Source organism: Fukomys damarensis, unplaced genomic scaffold, assembly GCF_012274545.1.
Source record: "Fukomys damarensis isolate Sample0158 unplaced genomic scaffold, DMR_v1.0_HiC HiC_scaffold_31, whole genome shotgun sequence".
NCBI classification, from domain to species: domain Eukaryota; kingdom Metazoa; phylum Chordata; class Mammalia; order Rodentia; family Bathyergidae; genus Fukomys; species Fukomys damarensis.
In genome coordinates this window covers 24,777,542-24,802,529 of record NW_022900943.1, presented here as the reverse complement: position 1 = coordinate 24,802,529, position 24,988 = coordinate 24,777,542, and the positions used below count along the sequence as shown (strand labels likewise).

General features: G+C 34.1%; 1 protein-coding gene across 5 annotated transcripts in view; it reads right to left on the bottom strand.

The window, feature by feature from the left end:
- The window catches only part of Vps13a (vacuolar protein sorting 13 homolog A), a 228,418-nt gene that overhangs the window by 49,110 nt on the left and 154,320 nt on the right, over positions 1 to 24,988 (bottom strand). For all 5 annotated transcript variants that reach the window (XR_004514896.1, XR_004514897.1, XM_033757746.1 and 2 more), the window contains exons 54-59: positions 15,071 to 15,303; positions 12,431 to 12,584; positions 11,661 to 11,807; positions 11,293 to 11,374; positions 10,295 to 10,364; positions 9,184 to 9,289 (exon numbers count right to left, since the gene is read on the bottom strand). Coding sequence is in view for 3 of the 5 variants with exons in the window: in XM_033757746.1 (XP_033613637.1) it covers positions 9,184 to 9,289; positions 10,295 to 10,364; positions 11,293 to 11,374; positions 11,661 to 11,807; positions 12,431 to 12,584; positions 15,071 to 15,303 (792 nt within the window). In the remaining 2 variants the exon portion in view is untranslated. The remainder of the gene's footprint in view (positions 1 to 9,183; positions 9,290 to 10,294; positions 10,365 to 11,292; positions 11,375 to 11,660; positions 11,808 to 12,430; positions 12,585 to 15,070; positions 15,304 to 24,988) is intronic.

Genomic DNA, 24,988 nt, shown 5'->3' with positions numbered 1-24,988 from the left:
ACCATTTTCCAGGCCATAAAACACACCACAGTATATTTTCAAAGGACATAAATAATAAAATCTATGTTTTTCATTCAAAATCGAATGAAATTAGAAGCTAATAATAGAAAAAAATTCGGAAACTTATAAATACATAAAAACTAAATACCCCTAAAAAGAAAATAGGCACAAGAGGAAATAGGCAAGAGGCCAAAGAAAAACTCAAAAGGGAAAATGAATAATACTTCACCAAAAGAAAAAAAAGTGAAGCAAATAAAAGAAAAAAAAGAGGAAGTGAAAATATTTGAGATAAATGAAAACACAACATACCAAAACTTTTAGAAGACAGCTAAAATAGCACTTAGAGAAAAATTTATATCTGTAAATGCCCACACTAAAAAAGAAAAACACAAACCAATAACCTCTTTATACCTTATAAAATTAAAAAATAAACTAAAGCAGGCAGAATGGAAATAATTAATAAGCTAGAAATTAAAGCAATTCACAAAGTAAAAGTAACGAAAATACAGTCAATGAAACAAAAGACTGGTTATGTGAAAGAACATCGAATGGCCTTCCTTACTGAATGGATTATAGATAAATATTACCATTAAATTTATGTCAATCAACTAGAAAACTTAAAATGAAAATACACAAAAGTAGAAATACACAAACTAGAAAAACTGACAAGGAATTAAATGAGTTATCAAAAACAAAAACAAACAGCTGGGGATGTAGCTCAGTGGCATCCTGTCCGCCTCGTGAGCACAAGGTCCTGAGTTCAATCCCCAGTACCACAAAACAAAGAACCAAACAAACAAAAAACTACCCAGAAAGTAAATCAAGATCCAGATAGCTTCATTGTTGAATTTTTGCACACATTTAAAGAATATTAATTCACAAACTCCTTCAAAACACAGAGGGAGGGCCAGAGATTTAGCTCAGTGGCCCTGCCACCCACCTCGCAAGTGCAAGGTCAGGAGAGTTCAATCCCTGGTACCACCCCCCCCCAAAAAAAACTACAGAGGGAATATTTCTCAACTCATTTTATAAAGTCATTCTTTTTTGCGAGGGGTACCGGATATTGAACTTGCAAGGCAGGCCACTGAACCGCTGAGCTAAATCCCCGGCCCTATAAAATCAATCTTATTGTGACTCCAAAAGTAAAGATGTCATAGAAAAACCACAGCCTAGTATCTCTTATGAATATAAACACAAAAATCCTTAACAAAATACTAAAAAAATCCCAAATCTGGTATTATGTCTAACAATAATGTCATATGGGTCAATAATGTCATATATGTATATGACACATAGCATCATATTTCAGGGTGAAAGACTGAAAGCCTTTCCTCTAAGATCAGAAACAACATAAGTATGTCTGCTTTCATTTTTGTTCAATATTTCACTAGTTTGTAACAGTATAATTAGGGAGGAAAAAAAGAAGCATTTGTATCAGAAAGGAAGAAGTCAGTCAGTCTAGCTCTCTTCTAAAATGATATGATCTTATACATATAATATAAAACTCCTAAAGAATACAGAAAGCAATTAGAGCTAACAGATTCATTAAAGTTATAAAACAGAAGATCAAGGGGCTAGGGGTTTGGCTCAGTGGTTCCGCTCCCTGCCTTGCAAGCGCAAGGGCCTGAGTTTGATCCCCAGTACCAAAAAAAAAAAAAAAAAAATACACAAAAATCACTTGTATTTCTATGTATATGAGCTATTCAAAAAGGAAATTAAGCAAATAAATTTCATGCATAACACTATAAAAACAGTAAAATAGTGCTGGGTGAGGTGGCTCACATCCGGAATCCCAGGGTTCTGGGAGGCTGACAGGAGTACTGCAAATTAGAGCCCAGCCTATAAGTAACTTAGAACATTCCTGTCTTAAAATTAAAAAAAAAAAAAAAAAAAAGGGCTAGAGATGTGCCTCATGGTGAAGGCTCTGCGCTCAATCCGCAGTACAACAAACAAACACCACCACCACCATCTAAAACCCACTTAGAAATAAATTTAACAAAATAAATGTAAAACCTATACTCTGAAAACTAGCATATCTTTTTTAAAGAATTAAAGATCTACTTAAAAGGAAAAAAATCGCATGTTTCAAGGTCAGAATATTTAATACTATTTTTTTACATTGTGTTATTTTTGAGACAGGGTCTTCCTAGTAGGCCAGGAGGCTGGCCATAAAGTCATTATGTAGTAACTCAAGATCCTTTTGCCTCAGCTTCTTGATTCCTAGATTCAGCGCAATCTCTATCTGAAAACCACCTGAATTCTTTGAAGAATATGACTTCAAAAACTTTATGAATTTGCCAGGACTCAATATGGATAAATCAATCTTGAAAAAGAAACCAGGAGGGTTCACATTTCCCAATTTCAAAAGTTACTAAAAATCAACGATAAGACAATGTGGTACTGGGACAAGGAGGCTCACACAGATCAATAGAGTAAGAATATTTATTTCCAGACAACTTGTCAAAACTGTTCAATAGGGGATTAATAGTCTTTCCAATAAATGGTACTAAGGACTCAGGATGGGAGACTATAGTGATTTTAGCTCAGTGGTGCTGCCACCTGCCTCATAAGCACAAGGTCCTGAGTTAGATCCCAGGTACCATAAAAAGAAAAAAAAAAAATCTGCCAGGATGGGAGACTAGAGACAAACAGTATTTCTTAAACTGCTTTAGGCTGTTTGTCTGAACTAATAGGTATGCAGCTCCATGAGAGAGGAGAGACATAAGAAATCTCTGGATTCCAACTTGAGTGAGAAAGCAAACAGATGAACCCCAGAAACATTAGTATTTAGAAAGGTAAGTAAAGAAACAGAAGTAACGCTTACTGGCACTGAATAAAGAGCTGTGTTCAGAAGGAAGCTCCTTTCCCATGGGGTAGTAAGAGAAAAACTTCAGGTGACTTTGGTTATAGACAGAGATAGAGCCAGGGCAGATGTGACATCCGACTTTGGCCAAGGAATCAGTGATGACAGTCATAATTCCCAGCTTTTCCCTGTTGACCTAAATGGGGTTGGATCAGGAAGCCATTTTCGAAGCTCTTGTCTCTGCCTCAGAAGCAGCAACAGATGATTTTAGATAGAAATGGGGTCAGAAACCATTTTTATTAATGTCCTCTGCCTGTGGTGTGGGAGAGCAGAAAGGTCATAAATTGTATTTTTTTGTTTGTTTGTTTTTTTTTTTTTGGTACTGGCGATTGAACTTGCGACCTTGAGCTTCCGACGCAGGCAGCAGAACCACTGAGCTAAGTCCACAGCCCATAAACTGTACTTTTATATCTCCAGGATATAATAGCTACATCTCTCCAAGCAGGCAGTGAATATCTTCCCTAATAGTTAACTTGTGTCTAGGACAATGCTAACTGTAATACAAAAAACTAAAATTGTGGAACTGGGGCAAAACACCTTAGGTACTTTGTTTGTGGACTACAGACTCCTACCTGAGAAAGTCTCAACAGGATGGTTGGATGGCATGAAATCCAGCTGGCAGCAGACATACTAGGATTAGGCTGGGCAGAGGGTAATGAAAAAAAAAATAGAAGGCAAAAAGAATAATACTTTGAACACTGACAAAATAGAGTTCAGCATGTGAGTTTTTTGTAGTGGGATGGATCTGGGTCTGAGAACACTGCTGCAGAGACCACTGAAAGGGCAGTGATCTGTAGATTTTTATCCTAGTGCAGACCCTGCACTTCCGCCTACCTCAGCTCTCTCAGACACTCAAAGAAAACATGGCAGTGCACAGACACTGGCTAGAATATAGCCTGATTTCTTCTGGAGCTTCAGACCACAATCAAGACCTGCATGAGAGCTACACAAGTAAGAGGCCTGATGGCCAACCCAAACTATTCTGGCACCCTCATTCTCAGGTACATTAAAAAGAAAAAGAGAAAGAGAGACACATCAAGTATGATATAGTCCTGCCACTGATAAACTTGCTCAAGTACACTATAACCATGGCGGGGTAGAGCTCAGCCTCCAAACTGCCCTAAATATTTCCTCCTACCTGGATAAGAGGCTGAGAAGGTAAATGCTGGAGTAAAAAAGATTTTCACATCCCTCCTTTTGTCGGGTGGCATCCACCAATATAATCACAGGAAAAATAGCTGAATAGTTGTCTCCAGTATAAATAGACCCACAGGGAGGAATACTGGACCTAGCCTGGTGTGTGTACACATGCATGGGTATGTACATATGCAAGTGTTTATCAGCATTAGTTACTGCTTTTGCTTTTATAATGTCTTACCTTGTTTTGTTCTCCCACCAAGGCTTGTTTCAAAGGATTTGCTGTTTCCCCTAGTTCATTAATTGTATTCAAACGCTCACTTTCCATTTATACTTCTTTTCCTTCTATCACACCCTCTCAAACTCTCCTCTCTTTTCTTATATGTAGATATTATTAATAGAGCCTATTTTTTTGTTTTTATTTTGTTTTCCTCCAGCATATCCTATATTATCTTTTTTCTTTTCCTGGGTTAGTAAAATAGAGAACTTTTTAAAATAAGTTAAATTATAATGTCAATATATGGTTAGTACTTTAAATGCTGAATTACTGGTACTTGTTTCTCCTCAAAAAAAAAAAAATTGTGCTAGAAACTGAACCTACATTCTGGATTGGGCAAGTGGATGCTTAAAAACCAAGATACAGCCTCAGCTTGGGGTATATCATAAAGAGAAAACCACTTACTAAAAAGACCTGCAGACAACAGTGGGGATATCCATGCCAACTGATCTGCAACAACTCTTAACACAAAAATACAACAATCATGAGAAATCAGGGAAACAAGATGCATCCCCAAATTCATAACTCTCCCAAACTGATCCCACAATATTTAAGTAGATAAACACCCCCAAATTTTAATAAGTTATTTAAAATTATGAATGAGATCAAAGAAGACACAAATAAGCAGCTAAACAAATCAATTATTAAAACGATCAATGAGCTCAAAGATACAGCTGAATGAATTAAAGGTAAACAATGCTAGATATAAAAGACCACTTCAGTAAAACAAAGAGATCAAGGTTCTGAAAAAGAACCAAACCGAAATCCCAGAGATGAAGTCCTAAATTAGTCAAAGAAAAAATTCGACTGAAAGTTTAAGGGCTTGAAGACAAGGTGGAAATATTAGAACACTTAAACAATTGAAAAAAAATTAACAAAATGATTACCAAAGAGCTCCCGAACAATTCTAAAGGAACAAATTTAAGACTCATTAGCCTAAACGGAGGTGAAGAAGTATAGGCTAATGGTACAGAAAATCTATACACTGATGTTATGGCAGAAAATTTCCCAAACCTGGAGAATAAGGTGAATATCCAGTTAACAGAGGCATTTAGAACCTCAAACAGACATGACCAGAAAAGAACCTTTACATGATATTACAGTCAAACTACTAAAAATTCAGAATGAAGAAAGAATATTAAAAGCTGTTAAGAGGTCACTGTTTGCTCTTGCATGGTGACCACCCTTACATTGTAGGGTGTACTTCTTTTCCTACTTTTTTTTTTTTTTGGTTTTTTGAGACAGGGTCTCACTATGTAGTTGAGACTGCTCTGAAACTCACTGTCTAGACCAGATTGGTCTCCAACATGCATAGATCCTCCTGCCTCAGCCTCCTGAGTGCTGGGACTATAGGCGTGCACCACCATGCCCAGCTTCTTTTCCTACTATTAGTGGCCCAAATTGCTCAGCAGAGCCTGTTGCATTTCATACCATTAAAAAAACTTTGCTACTGTTTATTGTGTGTGTTTTTTTTTTAAATAGCTGTTTGAGATAATGTTAAATTGCTACAAGGGCAAGCCCATCAGAGTAACAGAAGAGTTCTCAGAAACTCAAAAGGCTAGGAGGGCTTGGAATATTGCATTTCAAGCCCTGAAAGAAAATAACTGCCAACCAACTATTACTCCATCTTGCAAGGCCATTCTCTAAATCAAAAGAGAAATAAAGGCCTTCCAAGATAAGTACAAAGTTGAGAAACTGATGACCACTAAGCCAGCACTGCATAAAATGACAACCATGAGACCAAGAGAATGAATATATCTCATTGGGAATGTGAATCAGGAATGAAATGAACAACTAGAAAGACAAAAATACGGCAGGAATTAGGACACACCCTTCAATGGCAGCACTTAACATAAATGGTCTTAATTCACCTATTAAAAGACAGACAGACTGAGAGACTGGATTGAAAAACAAGACCCATCTACACTGCCTGTGAGAAACACACCTCACCTTAAAAGACATTCAGGCTGAAAGTCAAAGAATGGAAAAATGATAACCCAAAGAGGAGTAGCTATACTTTTATCAGGCAAAGTAGGCTTGCTTCAAACTAAAATTGTCAGAAGACGGCCACTATTAATAAAGAGAATAATGTACTAAATAATGTACTGAAGAGAAATAACATTTGTACATCATCACACACTCAATTTCATAAAATAAATACTACTTGACATAAAGGGATCACACAGTCTCCAATACAATCATAGTGGGTGACTTCAATACCAGTTTCAAACAGATATGTCAGCCAGATCCACCTCCCCCACAAAAAAAACTAACAAAGAAAAATCAGAGTTAAGCTATACCATGGACCAAATGGACTCAACAAACCTCAACAGTATTCCTTTCAACAATAAAACATACGTTGTTTTAAGCAGCCAACGGAATTTTCTTCAGACTAGACCATGTTTACCCCATCAAGCAAGTGCTGCTAAATACAATAAAAGTGAAACAATCTTATTCATCCTATCAGATCATAATGGAATTAAGCTAAACAGCAACAGAAGAAACTACAGAAGCTATACAAATGTGAAGATTAAACAGCACACACTCTGGAATGATCAGTGGCTTGTTGAAGAAATCAGGGAAAAATAATAAGAAGCTCCTACAATCAAATAACAGAAACACAACATATCAGGCTCTGGGGGACACAATGAAAACAGTTCTAAAAATGAATTTATGGCTATGCATGCCTACATTAGAAAAACACAGTGATTCTAAATAAATAACATAATGATATGGCATATCTCAAGGTTCTAAATAAACAAGAATAAAACCCCAATCAAGCAGCAGGAAGGAAATAATAAAGATGAGTAGAAATTATAGTGAAATAGAGCCTAAAAGAATATATGGGATCAATGAATCAAATAGTTGGTTCTTTGAAGAGAAAAACAAGAATGATAAACCCTCAGCCAAATGTACCAAAAGAGAGAAGATCCAAATTGATAAAATTAAAGATGAAAAGGATGAATTAGACACCACTGAAATCCAGAGGCTAGTTAGAAACCATTTTGTAAAGTTGTATTCCAAAATAGATAAATTCCTAGACATATATCATCTACCACAATTTAACCAAGAAGATATAAAAACTTTACATAGATCAGTAACAATGATAGTGAAGCAGGAATAAAAACTCTCCCGACTAAGAAAAGCCTAGTACCAATAAATTTACTGCTGAATTTTAGGACAACTTTCAAGAGGAAGTAACAAAAATGCTCTCCAAACTTTTTCATAAAATTTAGAAATGTTAGGAATGCTTCCAAATTCATTCTACAAAGTCAACATTTCCCTAATACTACAACCAGATAAAGATTCAACAACAAAAAGTAAAGACCAACATCCTTGACAAATACAGATACAAAAATCCTCTGTAAGATTCTTGCAAACAGATTTGCCAATCAAGCTCTTATTACAACATTCTAATGCTTCTCTAGCCTCCTTCTCTAAACTTTTCTAAACTCCTCCCACAAGCCAGTCCCAAAGGATTCTAAACCACAAGGTGAGGTACAGTCATAGCAATGAAATCATTTTCATTTAAATTACAACTAAAATTAGTACTAATTTTTCTGTATTAGTTTTCCTGTTGCTGGGATAAAATACTTGACATCCATAATTGAAGAAGAGGAAGATTTTTAATTTGGTTCATGGTTTCAAGAGACTTAGACCATGGTCTGCTGGTTCTGACACATAAATATCATGGTGGAAGAGGATGGCTAAGCTACGCTGCTTAGTTAATGGTAGCCAGGAAACAGCAGGTGAGCAGTGTCAGAGAGGAAGAGGCAAGGGACTAGATATAATAGCTAAGGTCATGCTTCTATGACCCATACACACACGTACCCAGAAGTGTGCTTTTCTAATCCCCTGAGCAGCTCCCACGCCAATCAAGTTGACACAACTAAGCTTAATCACCACAGAACTGGCACAAAAACAGATGTGTAGACTACTGGAATAGAGCAAAAGACACAGGTACAAGCCCATGTACCTATAGCAATCTGATATTTGACAAATGGGTGGAAAACATATGCTGGAGAAGAGACACCTATTTTAACAAATGGTAATGGGAAACCTGGGTATCTACAAGAAGAGGACTGAAATTAGGTCCCCACCTGTCACCCTGTACTAAACTGAAATACAAACCGGAAAACATTGAAAATGCTGGAAGAAAACGCAGGGGAAAAACTTGAACACATAGGCACATGCAAAGTCTTTCTGAATCGGACATCAATAGCTCAACAAATATTATCAAGAATCATTATCTGGGACTGTTATCAAATAGAGAAACTTTTACACAGCAAAACAAATGATCAACAGAGTAAAGAGACAACTACAGAATGGGGGGGAAATCTTTGCTAGCTATTCTTCTGATAGAGTATTAATATCTATAATATATATAAAGAACTTAAAAAAACCCAAAAATCCTAAATAGCCCAATCAATAAATGGGCAAATGAATTAAACAAAATCTTTTCATAAGAAGTCATTGCAATGGTCAAAAGTACATGAAAAAATGTTCCACATCTTTAGCTATTATGGAAAAACAAATCAAAACTATACTGAGATTCCAATATCAATAAGAATACAAGAACCAGTGAATGCTGGTGAGTATGTGGGAGGAAAAGCAACCCAGGAAAACAAAAGAAAAAACGTGATGTGAACATGAGTGACTATCTTCTTTCAGTCCTGATTCCCAACTTTTCTTCTTATTTGCTAACAAGCAAGGATTTACTTCCATTTTCTATCCTCTAAAAAATATGATTTCTACACATTTACTTACCACAATAGAATAAAAGATTTAAAATTTATTATTTTTAAAGTGAAACAAAACCAAGTTAATATCTAAGCATTCATAATACTTTTCCTGTAATCCTGTTTCCTTAGTGTTTCCCACCAAATGGTATCATTCTAAGTCTTACCTCTGTGTTTTCAGTCGCTTCATTTTCTGTCATAAGGTCTGCTAAAGCATAGACAAATCCAAGATCTAACCTGAGATCCATTTCTTGAATCAATACTTTGAAATACCTATGTTACAAAGTAGAAAACAATAAAAAACATTAATTGCACTAAGAATATTGGATGAGAAAAAAGTATTTGATATATATTAGAACTTCGAAACTTAGAATTCTTAAATGAACAAATAAAAAAACACATCATGATACCAATGTTTATAAATAGAGAACCTCTATGTAGAGAAATGCCATAGAGAAATGGAAAAGTAAGCTATAGTATACAGTAATTCAACAAAACATTACACATTAGTAGTAATGAACAAATCATAGCTACATACAACAAAATCAATAAATTTTTAGTATAAAATTTAATTTAAAAAGCAAGTTGCTGAGGTTTGTTTACAGTTTGAAACATTTTTTAGAAAATCAGAAAAAACTGAGAGCTATAAAGCATGGAGGTACACACACACAATATCGGTGTATTTTGAAAAGCAAGGAAATGCAGACCAACTCAGTGATAAGGTGAGACGAATGACATAGGGAGCATCACACAGACAGACATTTCTGCTCACACTCCAGTTCTTAAAATAAGCAGTGAGTGAATATGGAAATAGTATTTTTATCCGTGCTCCTAAAATAATATACGGCCATCACAGGCATTTTAAACACAAAAATAAGGTCGTAAACTAACTCAAGATTTAGCAATAAACTATTCTTAACATCTAGGTGTACTTCATTACACATTGCTCTTTGGCTTTTATAATTTAATATTGAATAGTTAAAACTTTGATTTATCTGAAATCTATAGAGTACAAATCATTCCTATATGTATATATTTTGTTTGTTTGTTTGTTTTGTTTTGTTTTTTTGTTTTTTGAGACAGAGTCTCACTATGTTGTTGTGACTGACCTGGAACTCACTATGTAGCCCAGGCTGGTCTTGAACTCACAGCGATCCTCCTGCCTCAGCCTCCCAAATGCTGGGATTACAGGTGTGCACGACCACACTTGGCTCAAATCATTGAAATATTAAACCAAAACATTAAATGAACATGTAAGAGATGCACGAAAACACTTACTTAATACGTGATATCTGGGAATGTCCTGCAGATCTCATGACAATACTGACATCTGTAAAGGGCTTTGGTGCTATAAAGGTTATAAATATGATTATTCTTATGGACCTTTAAGCCAAAGTTAAGCACACTCTTCCAGTTTAATATATGTTAAACAAAGAAAAATGAAATCACTTACTAAATCAAGTTAATTAAAATTGCTGATATTTTGCTAGGTTCGTTACAATCCTAACTTCAGACTCTAGGACGGTCTTTCAAAGTAACTTCTAAAAGTTAGTGATTTTAAAGTAGAAGTACGCATTAGAATCATCAGGGAAAGTTTGAAAACAGATTCTGGGGCTTATGGAAGACCTACAGGTAAAGGGGCTGACATCTACATAATGATTAAAAGCTTCCAAGCAAACTACATAGAGAGTGCCTCAAACAGTCAGAGTCCACAGTATGAGCTCTAGAATAGGAAGCCAAAGTGGGATGAAATAAAGCAGGGCTGTCGGGAGCCAAAAGAAAGTGGGGAAAAGAGAGACACACAAGAAAGAAAAAAGGTGAAGGAGAAAAGGGTAGAAGAAAGGCTGCCAAGTCATTCTCACCTGAAGAATACAAGAAAGTTTCCCTTGTTAGAAAAGACTCTGAATTTGAACTTCCTCACGGTGTATTTAAAGTTTCTAACAGTCTTTGTATTAGATTTACAAATCAGTAATCTGCTTTTTAAATTAATATTCCTAAAATGTAAAAACAATGTGTGTACATATATATATATATATATACACACACATACATATATATACATATACACACACATATATATATTCATAATGTTTTTCAGTATTCACTTAAAAATTTGTTGAAGTTACTTGAATATTTGTTGGCCCTTTTTCAAACAGCTTAATCTTCTACTAATCCTATTAAAACTAAACATGAGAATAGTTTCTTTTCATATTTTTATAGTAAGATAAAGTGGCTAAGACAACAGTTTTTGTAATAATCTAAATATAAAAACAAACCTGAGTCCATGGTGACAGATTTTGGAGGTCTAATAGGATAAAACACGAATGGGAAAATAGCACCATGAATCTGGTTTTGGATCTAAGAAAATAAAAAACAAGTTGGTATATAGCATATCAATTACACAACGACTAGAACCACCGCATTGAAGAAGTACAGGGACTCAAAAAGTCTAGTCTACCACTGAACTGATGTAGAAAGTAAATAGTCAGTGTGTTCCTTAAATTCTTTCTCCAACTTTTCAGTGTATTTAACACTCTTGTCTTCCACCTTGCCTTCTTCTTTAGGCTTTGTATTAGAAAGAAACTGATTCTGGGATTGTATCTGGTTCTTTATGTTTTGACTATATTTTTTTAGAAAAGCATACCTGTATTCTATAAATCTGAATTCTGAATGATGATTGATGAGCAGATGTGCTATATTCAACTTTTAATGCTGGAAGATAATTTCTTCGGAGAGCTATTACATGTGGTTGCAGAATTTTCATGCTATTACCACTAGGTGTTAAGCGAACCTGAAAAACGAAAAACAAAAAAACAGCAACAGCACTGAATGTCTCTTTTCCATAAATGATTAAAATTAGAAATTTATACCAACCAGCTTTTAAAAAATAATACTAATTAAAACATCAGGCTAAACATCTCATTTGACTTTACTACACCAAAAAATAAAGTGCTGGGGTACAGTTTGGTCTTTGAGCATCTGACTAGTATGTGGCAAGATCCTGGCCTTGCTCCCAGGAGGAAGAGGATGAAAGAAAGAAAGAAAAGTAACAAAAAAATACTGAAATGAAACACTAAAAATGAAATTAATAAAACAAACTTTTTATTTCTCATTAACTGACAAATTAACATCTAATAACTTAAAAGTTTGATTTCTCAACACATATGACCACACATATAAAGGGATATTATGTAAGTTAAGATTAACCATGTTCAATTTGTTTTGTAAGGAAGGCTGATTTCCCCTAACCTTCACTAGTGATTCAAACTTTAACAGATAAAAATTAAGGGCTGGTGATTTAGCTCAGTGGCACCGTGTCAACCTCACAAGTGTAAGGTCCTGAGTTTGATCCCTGGTACAAAAATAAATAAATAATAATAAATAAATCTTCACATCAGTACTTTAAAAATTTACCGAAATGCTGGTGTCCAACTCAATAATCTTGTCTTCTAAAGGTGAAGATTCAGTATATTCCTTAAATTCTTTTTCCAATTTCTCGGTGTGCTTTACACTCATTGGCTTCCATCTTGCCTTCTTCTTGTGCTTTGTCTCCCAAACTACATCAGAACTTATATATGAAAGCAAAAATCAAAGTGCTAATACATAATTTTAAATGGTTTATTAAATAAATTATAGTGTCCAATAAAATTCTGCAATAGCTTCAGCTCATCAGCACATTGAGTTTAAAAATGTAACTTTATTCAACTAATACTTATTCAGTCCCTGTTCAGATACTGTTCTAGTAAAAGAAACAGCAGTGAACATTTCTGCCATTGTTGTTCTTTTTAGTTGGGGAGTGAGACAGTAAATTGTAAACATTTAGTCAATTTTAATGTATAAGAGAGGGAAATCCTTTTGAAAGAAGAAAAAATAACAGAGTACAGAGGAGCCTTGGGATATGTGAAATGGCAGGGGCTGCAGTATTAAAATGAAGTGGTCAACAGAGGTCTCAATGAGAAGGTGAAATTTTATCCACCTTAAAGAGTATGAGGAAATTAAGTAGCAGATAAGGGGATAAGAACATTTTTGGTAAGCAATCAGCTTTAGCAGATACCATAAAGCAGCAGCACATCGGTAGTACATGAAGATAAGCAAGGAGGCTACCATGGCAGGAACATATTAAGAGCAGAAGATGAAGTCAGTCAATGGGCTGCCAATTAACATAAAGCTTTGTAGGTCATTACAAAGAATCTGCGTTTTATTTCAAGTAAGATTAGCAATATGACTTGACAATACTTTGTTAAGAATACATTGTGTATCTGGGTGTGGAGATAGAAAAAGGAGTCACAGCTATAAGCAGAACAACTTTTTTAAAGAAATGCTGAAGGGTCTGACTAGGATGTCACAACTGAAGTAATAAAAAGTCAGATACTATGTGTATTTTGAAGGGAGTTCCAGCACAGAACTTCTGGATGAAATAGATGTGAGGTGTGAAATAGGGTAACTCCAAAGTCTTTGGCCTGAAAATCTAGAAAGGGTTGGTCACAAGTAATTCTTATGACAAAGCACGGTTTGGTAGGGGAAGGAAATATGGAGTTTAGTGTTAATTCATGCAAAATTTAAAAGTTATCTCCTAGATACCTGAGCAGATTTTGTAAAGGCAGTTAGATATCCAGATCTAGAGCTCAGAAAATAGGTTTGGCTGAAAATATATATATAAATAAATTATGGTAATGAAAAATGAAATCAATAATAGCAGGTCTAAGAGCCTCAGAGTACCCAATATGAGAAACTGAGAGGCTGAAAAGGAACCAATGAGTCTGAGAATTTTGAGACAGGAAGGAAAACTAAGATGGTGATATATCCTCTAAGTCAAATAAAAGGAAGTCTATTAAGAGAGGATCTCCATTAAATGTTATCAAGTGAGAACTGATAATTCTACTGGATTTAGCATTGCAGAAGTCATTGGTAATCTTGCCAAGTATTATGACACATTGAAAACTAAACACTGTAGTGGCAAAATAAAAATGGATGAAAGTATACTGGAGATACTGAATATATTAAACTCTTTTCAAATGATATTTCTGAGGACCTTGCCTATAAAGAAAGAAACTGATAGTACGTAAAGAGAAGTGGGCTCAGAAATATATTTTTTGGTTTTTCTTAAATTGAGAGAAGTTAACACTGATGGCAACAATCAGTAGAGAGGCAGAAGTTGTAGACTTAGGACAAAAAGAGGAGGACTGGTGAATAAATTTCCATACATAGGTAAGAGTGAATGAAATATACTGCAAAGTAGAAAAGTGTTAAAAGGGGAGCTCCTAAGATGTATCTATATCAACTCTGGAGAAATATTTTAATTAGTTATCCATGCTTGTAGGTAGGAAGTTATAATATTGGGGGTTGAGGTGGATCTGTGAAAGTTTGCTCTTTATGGCTTCACTTTTCTCAGTAACACTAAGTAGTGAGCTGAGAGAAGCAATGGGGTTTGAGGAGAGGAAAAACGTACAACAGCCTAGGAAAGAAGTTATGAACAAAAGATATTTAACTGTACTAAGATTAAAATGTCTAAAGACCTGACAAAGGGCTGGAGAGGTGGTTCAGTAGAAGAGCACTTTCCAAGCAAGCTCTGGGTTCAATTCCCAGAGGTGGACAAAAATCAATCCTATCAAATAAAAAAAAAATGTACGCTTGGAAATTACTTCACTGTTATTTACGTATTAATTTTACTTAAGTATTTGTTTATTCTTTCCAAAATTTATATTTACTTAATAAATAGAAAGGTGGAGACTATGTATTGGTTATCTTTGCATTCATAAATTTGCCATAGTAGATAACACACAACAGGAATAATAGTATTTAAAAAACTGTTATCTGATATTTTTAATAAAAATTTACATTTTTGAGAAAATACAAATTGTTTTTAATGTTCCTCTTAAAAATGACATTCTGTTTATCTCAAAAAAATATATTTATCTTAAATGTATTTGTAAATGAGAATTACCTTAGTACTGATGAATAGCCAAAAACGAAAAACTGAATATATCATTTTCAGTGATAACTTCTTCATGATTAAGAACTGATTACATTTGCCCAAAACTGAACACATCTAACCTTGTAATGCCGATGTAGGCCACTTCTTGTTTTGTGTAATTGTTGACAAGAGAAATTCCAACATTTTGTAATGCCAGTGCAATTTCTTGCTCTGCTAACTCTGCTTTCTCACTTTCATATGTTGCTTTAAACACCTTTGAATCTTCAGTGAATAAAATAATGCGTTGCAGGCCTTCAAAGAAAGAAACTAAATATATGGTGTTCTTTCCTAAATTTATAGCTGTCATCATATCCTAGAAGAAAACAGTAAAAAAAAAATTAGTTTGGTCCCAACCAACATGAAGTATAGATTCCATATTTGCAAAATGAAAATATTAATAGCAACTATTTTACAAAGCTGGAAACTAAATGAATTTATATTTGTATAATATTTGGAAATGTAAAGTAATCATTGATTTTTAGCTACTTTATAGATTGCCAAATAACTGAATTAATATTTGTATAATACTTGGATATTTACTTCACTGGACCCATTTAATGTTCATTACTGATATAATTTAAGTTAGTAATCATGAAGACAGGTCAACTGTTTAGCTGCTTTAACATCTTAATGAAATCTAACTAACTTTCCTTTACGGGTTAATCAGTAACAAAGTATTATTTTCTTTGCTTCATTCTAAGGCTACAGAAAGGTACTATGTGTTTAAAGTTGTTTCACAAACGGGGTGTGGTGGTGCATATCTGTAATCCAAACACTGCAAGACTGAGGAAGGAGGATCTTAAATTCACACCTAGCCTGGGCAACTTAACAAGAGCCTGTCTCAAAACAAAAAATGGAAAAAGAATGAGTGTCCAGCTCGGTGCAAAGGCCCTGGGTTCAATCCTTAGAACTGAAAAGAGGGCAGGGGGTAGGGGGCAGGGCAGGACAAAAATTGCTTTAGTCTGAAAGTTCTATTTCTTTACACAGCTGAACAAGGCAAGATAAACAAATCTGATGTTTGTTACATATTCTATAAAGCAATGATACTTAACACTGGTTAATTAAGCAGAAAATCATTCTATAATCAGAGTATCAGGGTTTTGAATTTCAGTAACAAGTTACATGCCGTAAACTGGAGTAATTAAGAGTCAACCATGAAGACAATGGAAAAATATCATCAATATGCTGAAACTCAGAACCCAAAACTCCTTACGAGCAAAAAAAATCATCAATTTTCAGTGACGAAAAGTACACAAAATAAAATGCTTACAGACTACTAATGTTCATCTCCAAAAGAGACTGACTCAAGGAAATTCTACTGAAGGCACTACCCTGTAGCAAAAGAAAATGACCCAAGATGAAGGTTTAAAGCAAAAGAAAAATATTACGCAAATTTTCCTATGAAAGGAAAAACAACTTATAAAATTCAATAACCAGCTGCAATAAAAACTTTTGGCAAACAAAGATTAAACGAGAAGTTCTTTAATTTCTTATCCAACTTTTTTTTCTGAAAAAATTTAGTAAAACTTATAACATGTAAAGTTGGAGGCATCAAATTTAAGATCAGAAAATAAAGGCAAAAATATATCTGCAGTCATCATTTTTATTCAACAATATATAAACATTCCAGCCAGTTGAATAAGGAAAATGAAATGAAAGAAAATAAAGTTTTATTATTTGTGTTCTGTCCATACAGAAAAATTTAAAGAAATATTTAATATTAATTTTTAAAAAAGCTCACTGAATCTGATTATTAAAAATATTGTGAATTTCTGGGTTGGTAATTGATGACCAGATAGTCATCTCTCTTGCTCAAAAAAAAGAAAGAGCTAGACAAAATATAAAAAGTAAAACACGTCTGAAAGGCTAGAAAAGCAGTAAAATTGTAAAATTAGTAAGAATGGGACTAAGATCTAAAAGGCAAAGAACCTTGAGAACTTCGTATTTGGAGTGGCTTTCTCTAAAAATTAACTGCCAATTACAAAAGTAGAGGAAAGCTGCAAGATTAAGAACATCAGCTGGGTATCAGGTAGCCTATGGTATAGGGTGAAAGATAAAGATCTACTTTCATTCTTTTGCCTGTAGATAACTAGTTTCTCCTAGTCCATTTATTGAACTACATCTTACTGTCTCTTCTTCATTGTGTTTTGATACCTTTATAAAAAAAACTGCTGGCAGTAAATGTGTGAATTTACTTTTGAGTACTCTCTTTTGTTCCACTGAACTATGCATCTGTCTTTATGCCAATAACACATTACTTGTATTAATATAGGTTTGTAGTATATTTTGAACTCAGGTAGCATAATGCCATAATGTTTTTTTTGGCTTAAAATTGCTTTGACTATTCAAGATATTCTGTGGTTCTACAAAATTTTTTTTCTGTTCTTATAATTTTTGGTATTTTGATAGAAATTGCTTTGAATCTATACACAATTTTAGTAATATGAACATTTAACAATATTATCATAATACATGAACAGTAGATATCTCCTCATTTGTTTCTGATTTGTTTCATCAACGTTTTACAGTTTTCAGTGTAGGTATTTTACATCCTTGATTATACTTGTTTCTTTTCTGTGGTAGCTGTTGTAAATGGGATTGTTTTCATAATTTTTTTCAAGTAGTTCAACTATTCTAGAAACATCACTTGTTTTTGCATGTTGCTCCTGTAACTAGGCTGAATGCTTATTACTTTTAACTGGGTTTTTTTTTGGGGGGGTGGAATTTTTAAGTTTTAAAAAAATTATATGAGATAATTCCTACAAAACAGGTACAATTTAACTTCTTTCTATTCTGGATGTCCTTTATTATGTTTGCCTAACTGCCCTGGCTAGGACTTCTAGTACTATGCTGAAGAGGCAAAAGTAGGAATCTTTGAGGAAAAGGTCTTAGCTTTTTCCTGTTTGTTGGGTTTGTCATATCTGGTCTTTGGTATGTTGAGATACAACCCTTCTACACTTACTTCTTGAGAGTTTTTATCATGAAAGGCTGTTGAACTTTGTCAAATGCTTCTTGTGCATCTACTGAAATAATTACATGGATTTGCCCTTCATTCTACTAATTTAATGTATCATGTTTATTGATTTGCTTATGTGAAAACCATTCTTGTATCTCTGTGATAAATTTAATTGTAACAAATGATCTTTTACTGTGCTTTAAAATTCATCTGACAAGTATTTTGTTATGAATTTTTGCATCTATTTTTTTAACGGAGATAATTAGAATGCAGTTTTCTTTTTTTGCTGTCTTTATTCGGTTTTGGTATCAGGGTAATGTGGCTTTGTAGAATGAGTTTGGAAGTTTTCAATATTTTCAGAATAGTTTGAAAAGAATTGGTAATACTTTCCTTAAATGTTTAGTGGAATAAAGTCATCAGGTTCTGGACATTTCCATGACAATAGATTTTTTATTATTGATTCAAATCTTGTTATTAGTCTGCTGAGATTTTCTCTTTCCTTCACAATTCCATCTTGTTAGGTTTTGTGTGTTCAGAAATTTACCCATTTCTTCTAGGCTATTCAATTTGCTAGCATGTAATTGTTCATAATAATCTTAAGATTCTTTGTATTTGTTGTGCTGGTTGTAATGTTGCCTTTTCCTATCTGATGGGAAAAGTCTAGCTAAAGTTTAATTTTGTTAATTAAAAAAAAAAACAAGTCTGTTCAATTTCATTAGTTTAAAGAAATGCAAATTAACACCAAAATGAGGTATCTTCTCACAACAGTTAGAATGACTTTTATAAAAAAGACAAAAGGCGAGTGTTGGAGAGTATACACAGAAAATAGACTCTTCTCATACACCATTGGGGATAATATAATGTAGTACTCCATTATGAAAAATAGAAGGTTCCTGAAAAAACTAAACATAGAACTACCATATAATCTAGTAATCTCAGTTCTGTATATATCATTATCCAAAAGAACTGAAGTCATTGTGTCAATAATCAATAAGTTCACTGCAGAATTACTCATAATATTCAAGATACAGAAACAACCTAAGCAACCATCAATGATGGATGAAGAAGGAAATGTAGCATATATGCACAGTGGAATTACTATGGAACTTTAAAAACTTTAAATTTAAAAAATTCTATCATTTATGATAATGGATGAATTTGGAAGACATTGTGTTACATGAAAGAAATAAGCAAGCACAAAAAGACAAATGCCACATGATCTCATTATGTAGAGTATAGTGAGATTAAATACAGAGGTAGAAAGAATTGTGGATACAAGAATCAGGAGGAAGCAGTGAAAGAAAAGGGATTGGAAAATCCCGAACAAAGAAAAAGGAGCAAAAGAAAAGATAGCAGGAATGGGTTTTGAGATCAACTGCACAAGCAGGATGACCATGGTAAAGGGTAATATATTGCATACATTAAAATAACTAAGAATTAGTTTCAAATCTCAACAACAAAATGATGGATAGTGATGAATATGTTGACTACTTTTTAAAATTTCATCATGTCATATTAACATATATTAAAACCTCAATGTACCCTGTAACTAATTACGACTAAGCAAAAATTTTAAAAAATCACTTAAAAAATGGACGCTATGACACGGTAGGCAGTACAGCTTTAAGCTTCTTTTACTGTGATGATGACTGTAGGTTTCTTGAAGGAAATTTATAAGCTACACACTCATGGGTGGTTTTAAGAGCTATGCTTCCAGGAAGATGGCAGAGCAGTAAACAGCAACAAATAAGCTTCTGTAAGATTCAGAATCCAGACACTGGAAAATAACAACTAGGGGAAGAAAAGAAGGAGAGAGGTAGATTCTTGAGACCCAGGTGGAGCCTACAGAAAAACTGAAGAGACAGACCAAAACTCAGAAAAAGGAAGGGAAAATCTATACTTTCTACCTGGCTCAAGAGAAAGAAAGACGGAATCTACAGAGCCACAGTGAAAGCGGAAGACCCCAGAGGCCCACAGGAGGATACACCACCAGTGGAATGGAGTGGTGGAAGCAGAATTCTACAACAGCTGGTCAGTGAGCCAGTCCAAGTAAATGCCACATTCCCTGGAGAAATTGCTTGATCTGATGCCATTCTAGGTAGGAGACAACTGAACTTGGGACTCACAGCAGCCACAGAATGGCAAACATTAATTAATATGAAAAATCAAATAAGCACTAATACAATTATAATGCATGACCTCAATACCCCACTGTCACAAATAGATCAACTAGACAAACAACAACAACAACAACAACAAAACAAACAGAAACATCAGAATAAAACCAAACCTTTGAACAAATGGACCTAGTAGATACTTACAGTGTGTTCCAACCAACAACAGAATACATATTCTCAGCTGCACATGAGACATTTTCTAAAACAGGCCATGTACTAGCTCAGAGAACATGCTTAAATAAATGCTTAGGAATTAAAATTATCCCATACATAGTATAAGATCATAGTGCAAGGAAATCAGAATCTATGGCAAAAGAAAGCACAAAAATGGCATAAATACATGGAAATTAAATAACACTCTCCTTAACATCCAATGGGTCACAGATGAAATAAAAGAAAAAATTAGGTAGTTTGTACAATTCAACAATAATGCTAACATGACATACTGGAACTTATGGGATGCAATGAAAGCAGTCCTATAAGCAAAGTTTATAGCAGTGAATTTATGCATCAGAAAAACAGAGCAAGCTCAAATACAAAACCTAATGTTGAACCTTAAAGTTACAGATAAGGAAGAATGTTAAACCCAAAGCTCATGCAAGGAAGAAAATTACAAAGATCAGAGCAGAAATTAATGCAATTGAGACTAAGAAAGCAATACAAAGAATCAATGAATCAAACAGTTGGTTCTTTGAAAAATTAAATAAAAAAATAAACCCTTAGTAAACTTATCAAAAGACTCAAATCCATGCAATTAGGAATGAAAATGGCAAAAATCACAACACATCTTGCAGAAATCCAGATCATTAGAATCTACTTTGAGTACTTGTATTCTAGTAAGATGCAAAATACAGAAGAAATGGACAGATTTCTAGATACACATAAATTACCAAAGCTGAATTAATAAGATGTAAAAATTTGAACTAATCCAGTATCAGTCAATGAAAAAAGTAATTAAAAACTATCAACAAAGAAAAGTCTAGGTCCTGATGGATTCACTGCTGAATTCTACAAGAACACTTTTCAAACTCTTTAAGGAATTGAAAGAGGAACAATACTCCCAAAGTCATTCCTGGAAGCAAGGATTATCCTGACACCAAAACCACAGAAAGACCCAAAGAAAAAAGAATTGCAGGCCAATTTCTCTAGCATAGATGCAAAAATCCACAATAAGATAATACAAACAGAATGCAGCAAATCATCACAGATTAAACACCATGACCAACTAGGATTCATTCCAGAAATGCAGGGATTGTTCAACATATGCAAAGCAATAAATTTAATACACCACATTAACAGAACAAAGGACAAAAGCCACCTGATCATTTCAATAGATGCAGCAGAAGCACCTGACAAAGACCAAATGCATTCATGATAAAAACACTAAAAAATATTTGAACAGGAAGTCTTTATTTCAATTTGATAGAAGCCAACAGCTAACATCAAACTAAATGGACAAAAACTGAAAGCTTTCACTTTAAAATCAGGAACAAGACAAAGATTCCCACTGTCTTAGTGTTCCTGTTGTGACAAAATTCCTGACACCCAAAGCTAAAGGACAAAAAGTTTATTTCAGCTTACAATTATACAGATTTCAGTTCATAGGTAGGGTGGCATGGCAGAGAGGCACTGACGAGGAGAAACACTACATGTTCATGTCAAAGCAGGCAGAAGGTAGCAAGCAGCAAGCAATGTCAGTAGAAGCAGTTGCAGCTTCATTCTGTCCCTTTATATTCTATCCAGGCTCTATGCCTATTGATTAGTGCTGACTACACCAAGGTGGGGCATCCTTAATCCTCCCATCACACACCCTAGATCCAGCTACCTCCAAAACCCCCACCTATGGCTGCTTGAGGCTTTTTTGAGGAGGAACATCTAGATACAATATGTAACACCCACTATCATTACTCCTGTTCAATATAGTTCTGGAATTAGCTAGAGCAATTAGATAAGAGAAAGAAATACAAGGAATATATATATACAAAAGGAAGAAGTTATCACAAATGACATGATAATGTACATAGAAGACCCCAAAAACTCCATCAAAAGACTTCTAGATTTAATAATCAAATCAGTAGCATAGCTGGATACAAAGTCAACACTCAAGAATCAATAACATTCCTGTTCATAAATAATTAAACTCACTGAGAGAGAAATTAGGGAAACAACATCTTTTATAATAGCACTGAAAAAAATAAAATACTTAGGAATTGATTCAACAAAGAAAGTTAAAGACCTTGATATTAAAAACTACATTACTTGGAAAAAGATTATCAGAAAATGAAGATATCCCTTGTTTTTGGTTAAGATGAGCCAATATAGTGAAAATGGCCATATTTCCAAAAATTATTATACATACTTAATATAATCCTGATCAAAATATGAAAAGTATCTCTCAAAGAATCAGTGAAGACAATCCTAAAATTCATTTGGAACAAGAGATCTAGAATAGCAAAAGCAATTCGGTACAACAAAATCAGGGGCATCACAATCCCGGACTTGAAATTATACTACAAAACCACAGTGATAAAACAGCATGGTATTGGCAACAAAACAACCCTCAAGTATCAGTGGAACAGAATAGAAGATGCAGAAACAACTCCAAACACACTCAGCCACCTTACTTTTGACAAAGTGGCCAAACACCTTCACTCCCAGAAAGACAAGTCAATTTAATAAATGGGTCTGGAAAAACTGTTTTTCTACATGCTGAAGATTAAAACTAGACCCGTATCACCATAACTAAACTAAAATTAAAAAGAATCAAAGATCTAAATTTTTTCTCATTACTTTTATAGGTACATTAAAAGCAAACGATACAGTTACATTTATCATTGGGATCTTGTACCTTTACATGATGTATCATGGTGCTTACTTTTTCCCCAAACCCCCTGCCATCCCTTCATCCCCCCTCACCCTTCCCTATTTACAAAGATTTCCATTTTTTCTTTTCCCTATTTCATTTCCCTTCCCCTGCTCACTTCCCCTTTAGACATTTTCACACTCCCAGTGATACCATTTGAACCTTATTTACACTTATAGTTTTTTACACCAGAGAAATTATTCGGTACTCAAGTGTGTCCTATTTATTTCACTTAAGAATATAACCTAATTTAGCTATAAATATTTCTAGTTACTCATTCTTTATGGCTGAGTAGTATTCCATTTTATAGGAAAAAAAAAACACACATCTTCTTTATCCAGTCTCTAAATAAACAGAAACCGTAACTGTTATGAAAGAGAGAATAGGTAGAACTCTTGAAGACATAGACATAGACATAGGCAAAAATTTTAAAAACAAAACCCTGATTGCACAGGAAATATCACAAAGAATCAATAACTGGGATCTCATTTGATTAAAAAGCTTTTGCACAGCAAAAGAAACCACCAATAGAGTAAAGAGACAACCTACAGAGTGGAAAAAAATTTTTGCCAGCTGTTCCTCAGAGAAAGTACTAATATCTAGAATATATTGAGATAAAAAAATCAGATTCCCCCCTCAAATTTAAAGACCCAATCTAAAAATAGGAAACTGAAATGAATAGATACTTGTCAGATGAAATGCAAATGGCAAATAAATATATGAAAAAATGTTCAACAACACTGGTCATTCTAGAGATACAAATTAAAGCAACTTAGATTCCATTTTACTCCAGAAAGAATGGCTATTATAAATAAATCAACCAATAACAAATGCTGGCAGGGCTACTAGGAAAAAGGAACCCTTCTCCACTCTTGGTGGGAATGCAGACTGGTGCAACCATTGTGGAAATTAGTATGGAGATTTCTAAAAACATTAAAACTAGAAGTTTCATTTGACCCAGCTATCCCCCTTGTTGGTATCTTCCTGAAAGAATAAAAAGGACTATACTACCAGTAATATATACTCATCTATGCTTATATAGCAGCAATCTATAACAGCTAAATCTTGCAAACACCCCAAAAGACTATCATCTGATGAATGCACAAAGATGATGTGTTTTTTTTAATACAATGAAGTACTACTCTGCCATAAAGAAGGATGAACTTGAGACATCTCTAGGCAAATGAATGCACCTTGGGACCATAGTCTTACATGAAATAAATTGGACAAATGTTTCAGTATTGAACTGTTTCTCTGATGTGAGAAACTAAAAGGGTAAATAAAGGCTAGAATGTATAAAAGATATTGTGAAATACGAAGAAAATGTTCAAATGGGAAAGGGAACTAGGGAGGGGAGAGGGACTAAGGAAGGAAAGGAAAATAAAAGGAGACTAGAAGGAAAAAAGTGGAAACAAAGCATTTGCAAATAAGGAAGGGAAGATGGGTTTAAGGGAGGGGAGGTGAATGGGAAAAAGAATTAAGATATATCATGCACAAATTCACTATGATGAATGTTATCATTGTATATATCTAAAATATACCAATAAAACTAATTTTAAAAAGAAAAAACCAAAAAAAAACATCAAATATTTAGATCTTTAATCAGCTTGGATTTTTAGCTTAGTGCATGGTGAAAGATAAGGGTTTAGTTTTAATCTTTGGCAGGTTGAAATTCAGGTTTTCCAAAACCATTTATTAAAGAGGCTATCTTGCCTCCAGTGAGGATGGTCAGCTCCTCTGTCAAAGATGAGAAAAAAAAAACCAAATATTTAGATCTTTAATCAGCTTGGATTTTTAGCTTAGTGCATGGTGAAAGATAAGGGTTTAGTTTTAATCTTTGGCAGGTTGAAATTCAGGTTTTCCAAAACCATTTATTAAAGAGGCTATCTTGCGCCCAGTGAGGATGGTCAGCTCCTCTGTCAAAGATGAGGTAGCTGAGTACACCTGGAGTTGTTTTTGTATCTTCCAGTCTGTTCCACTGATCCTCAGATCTGTTTCTTTG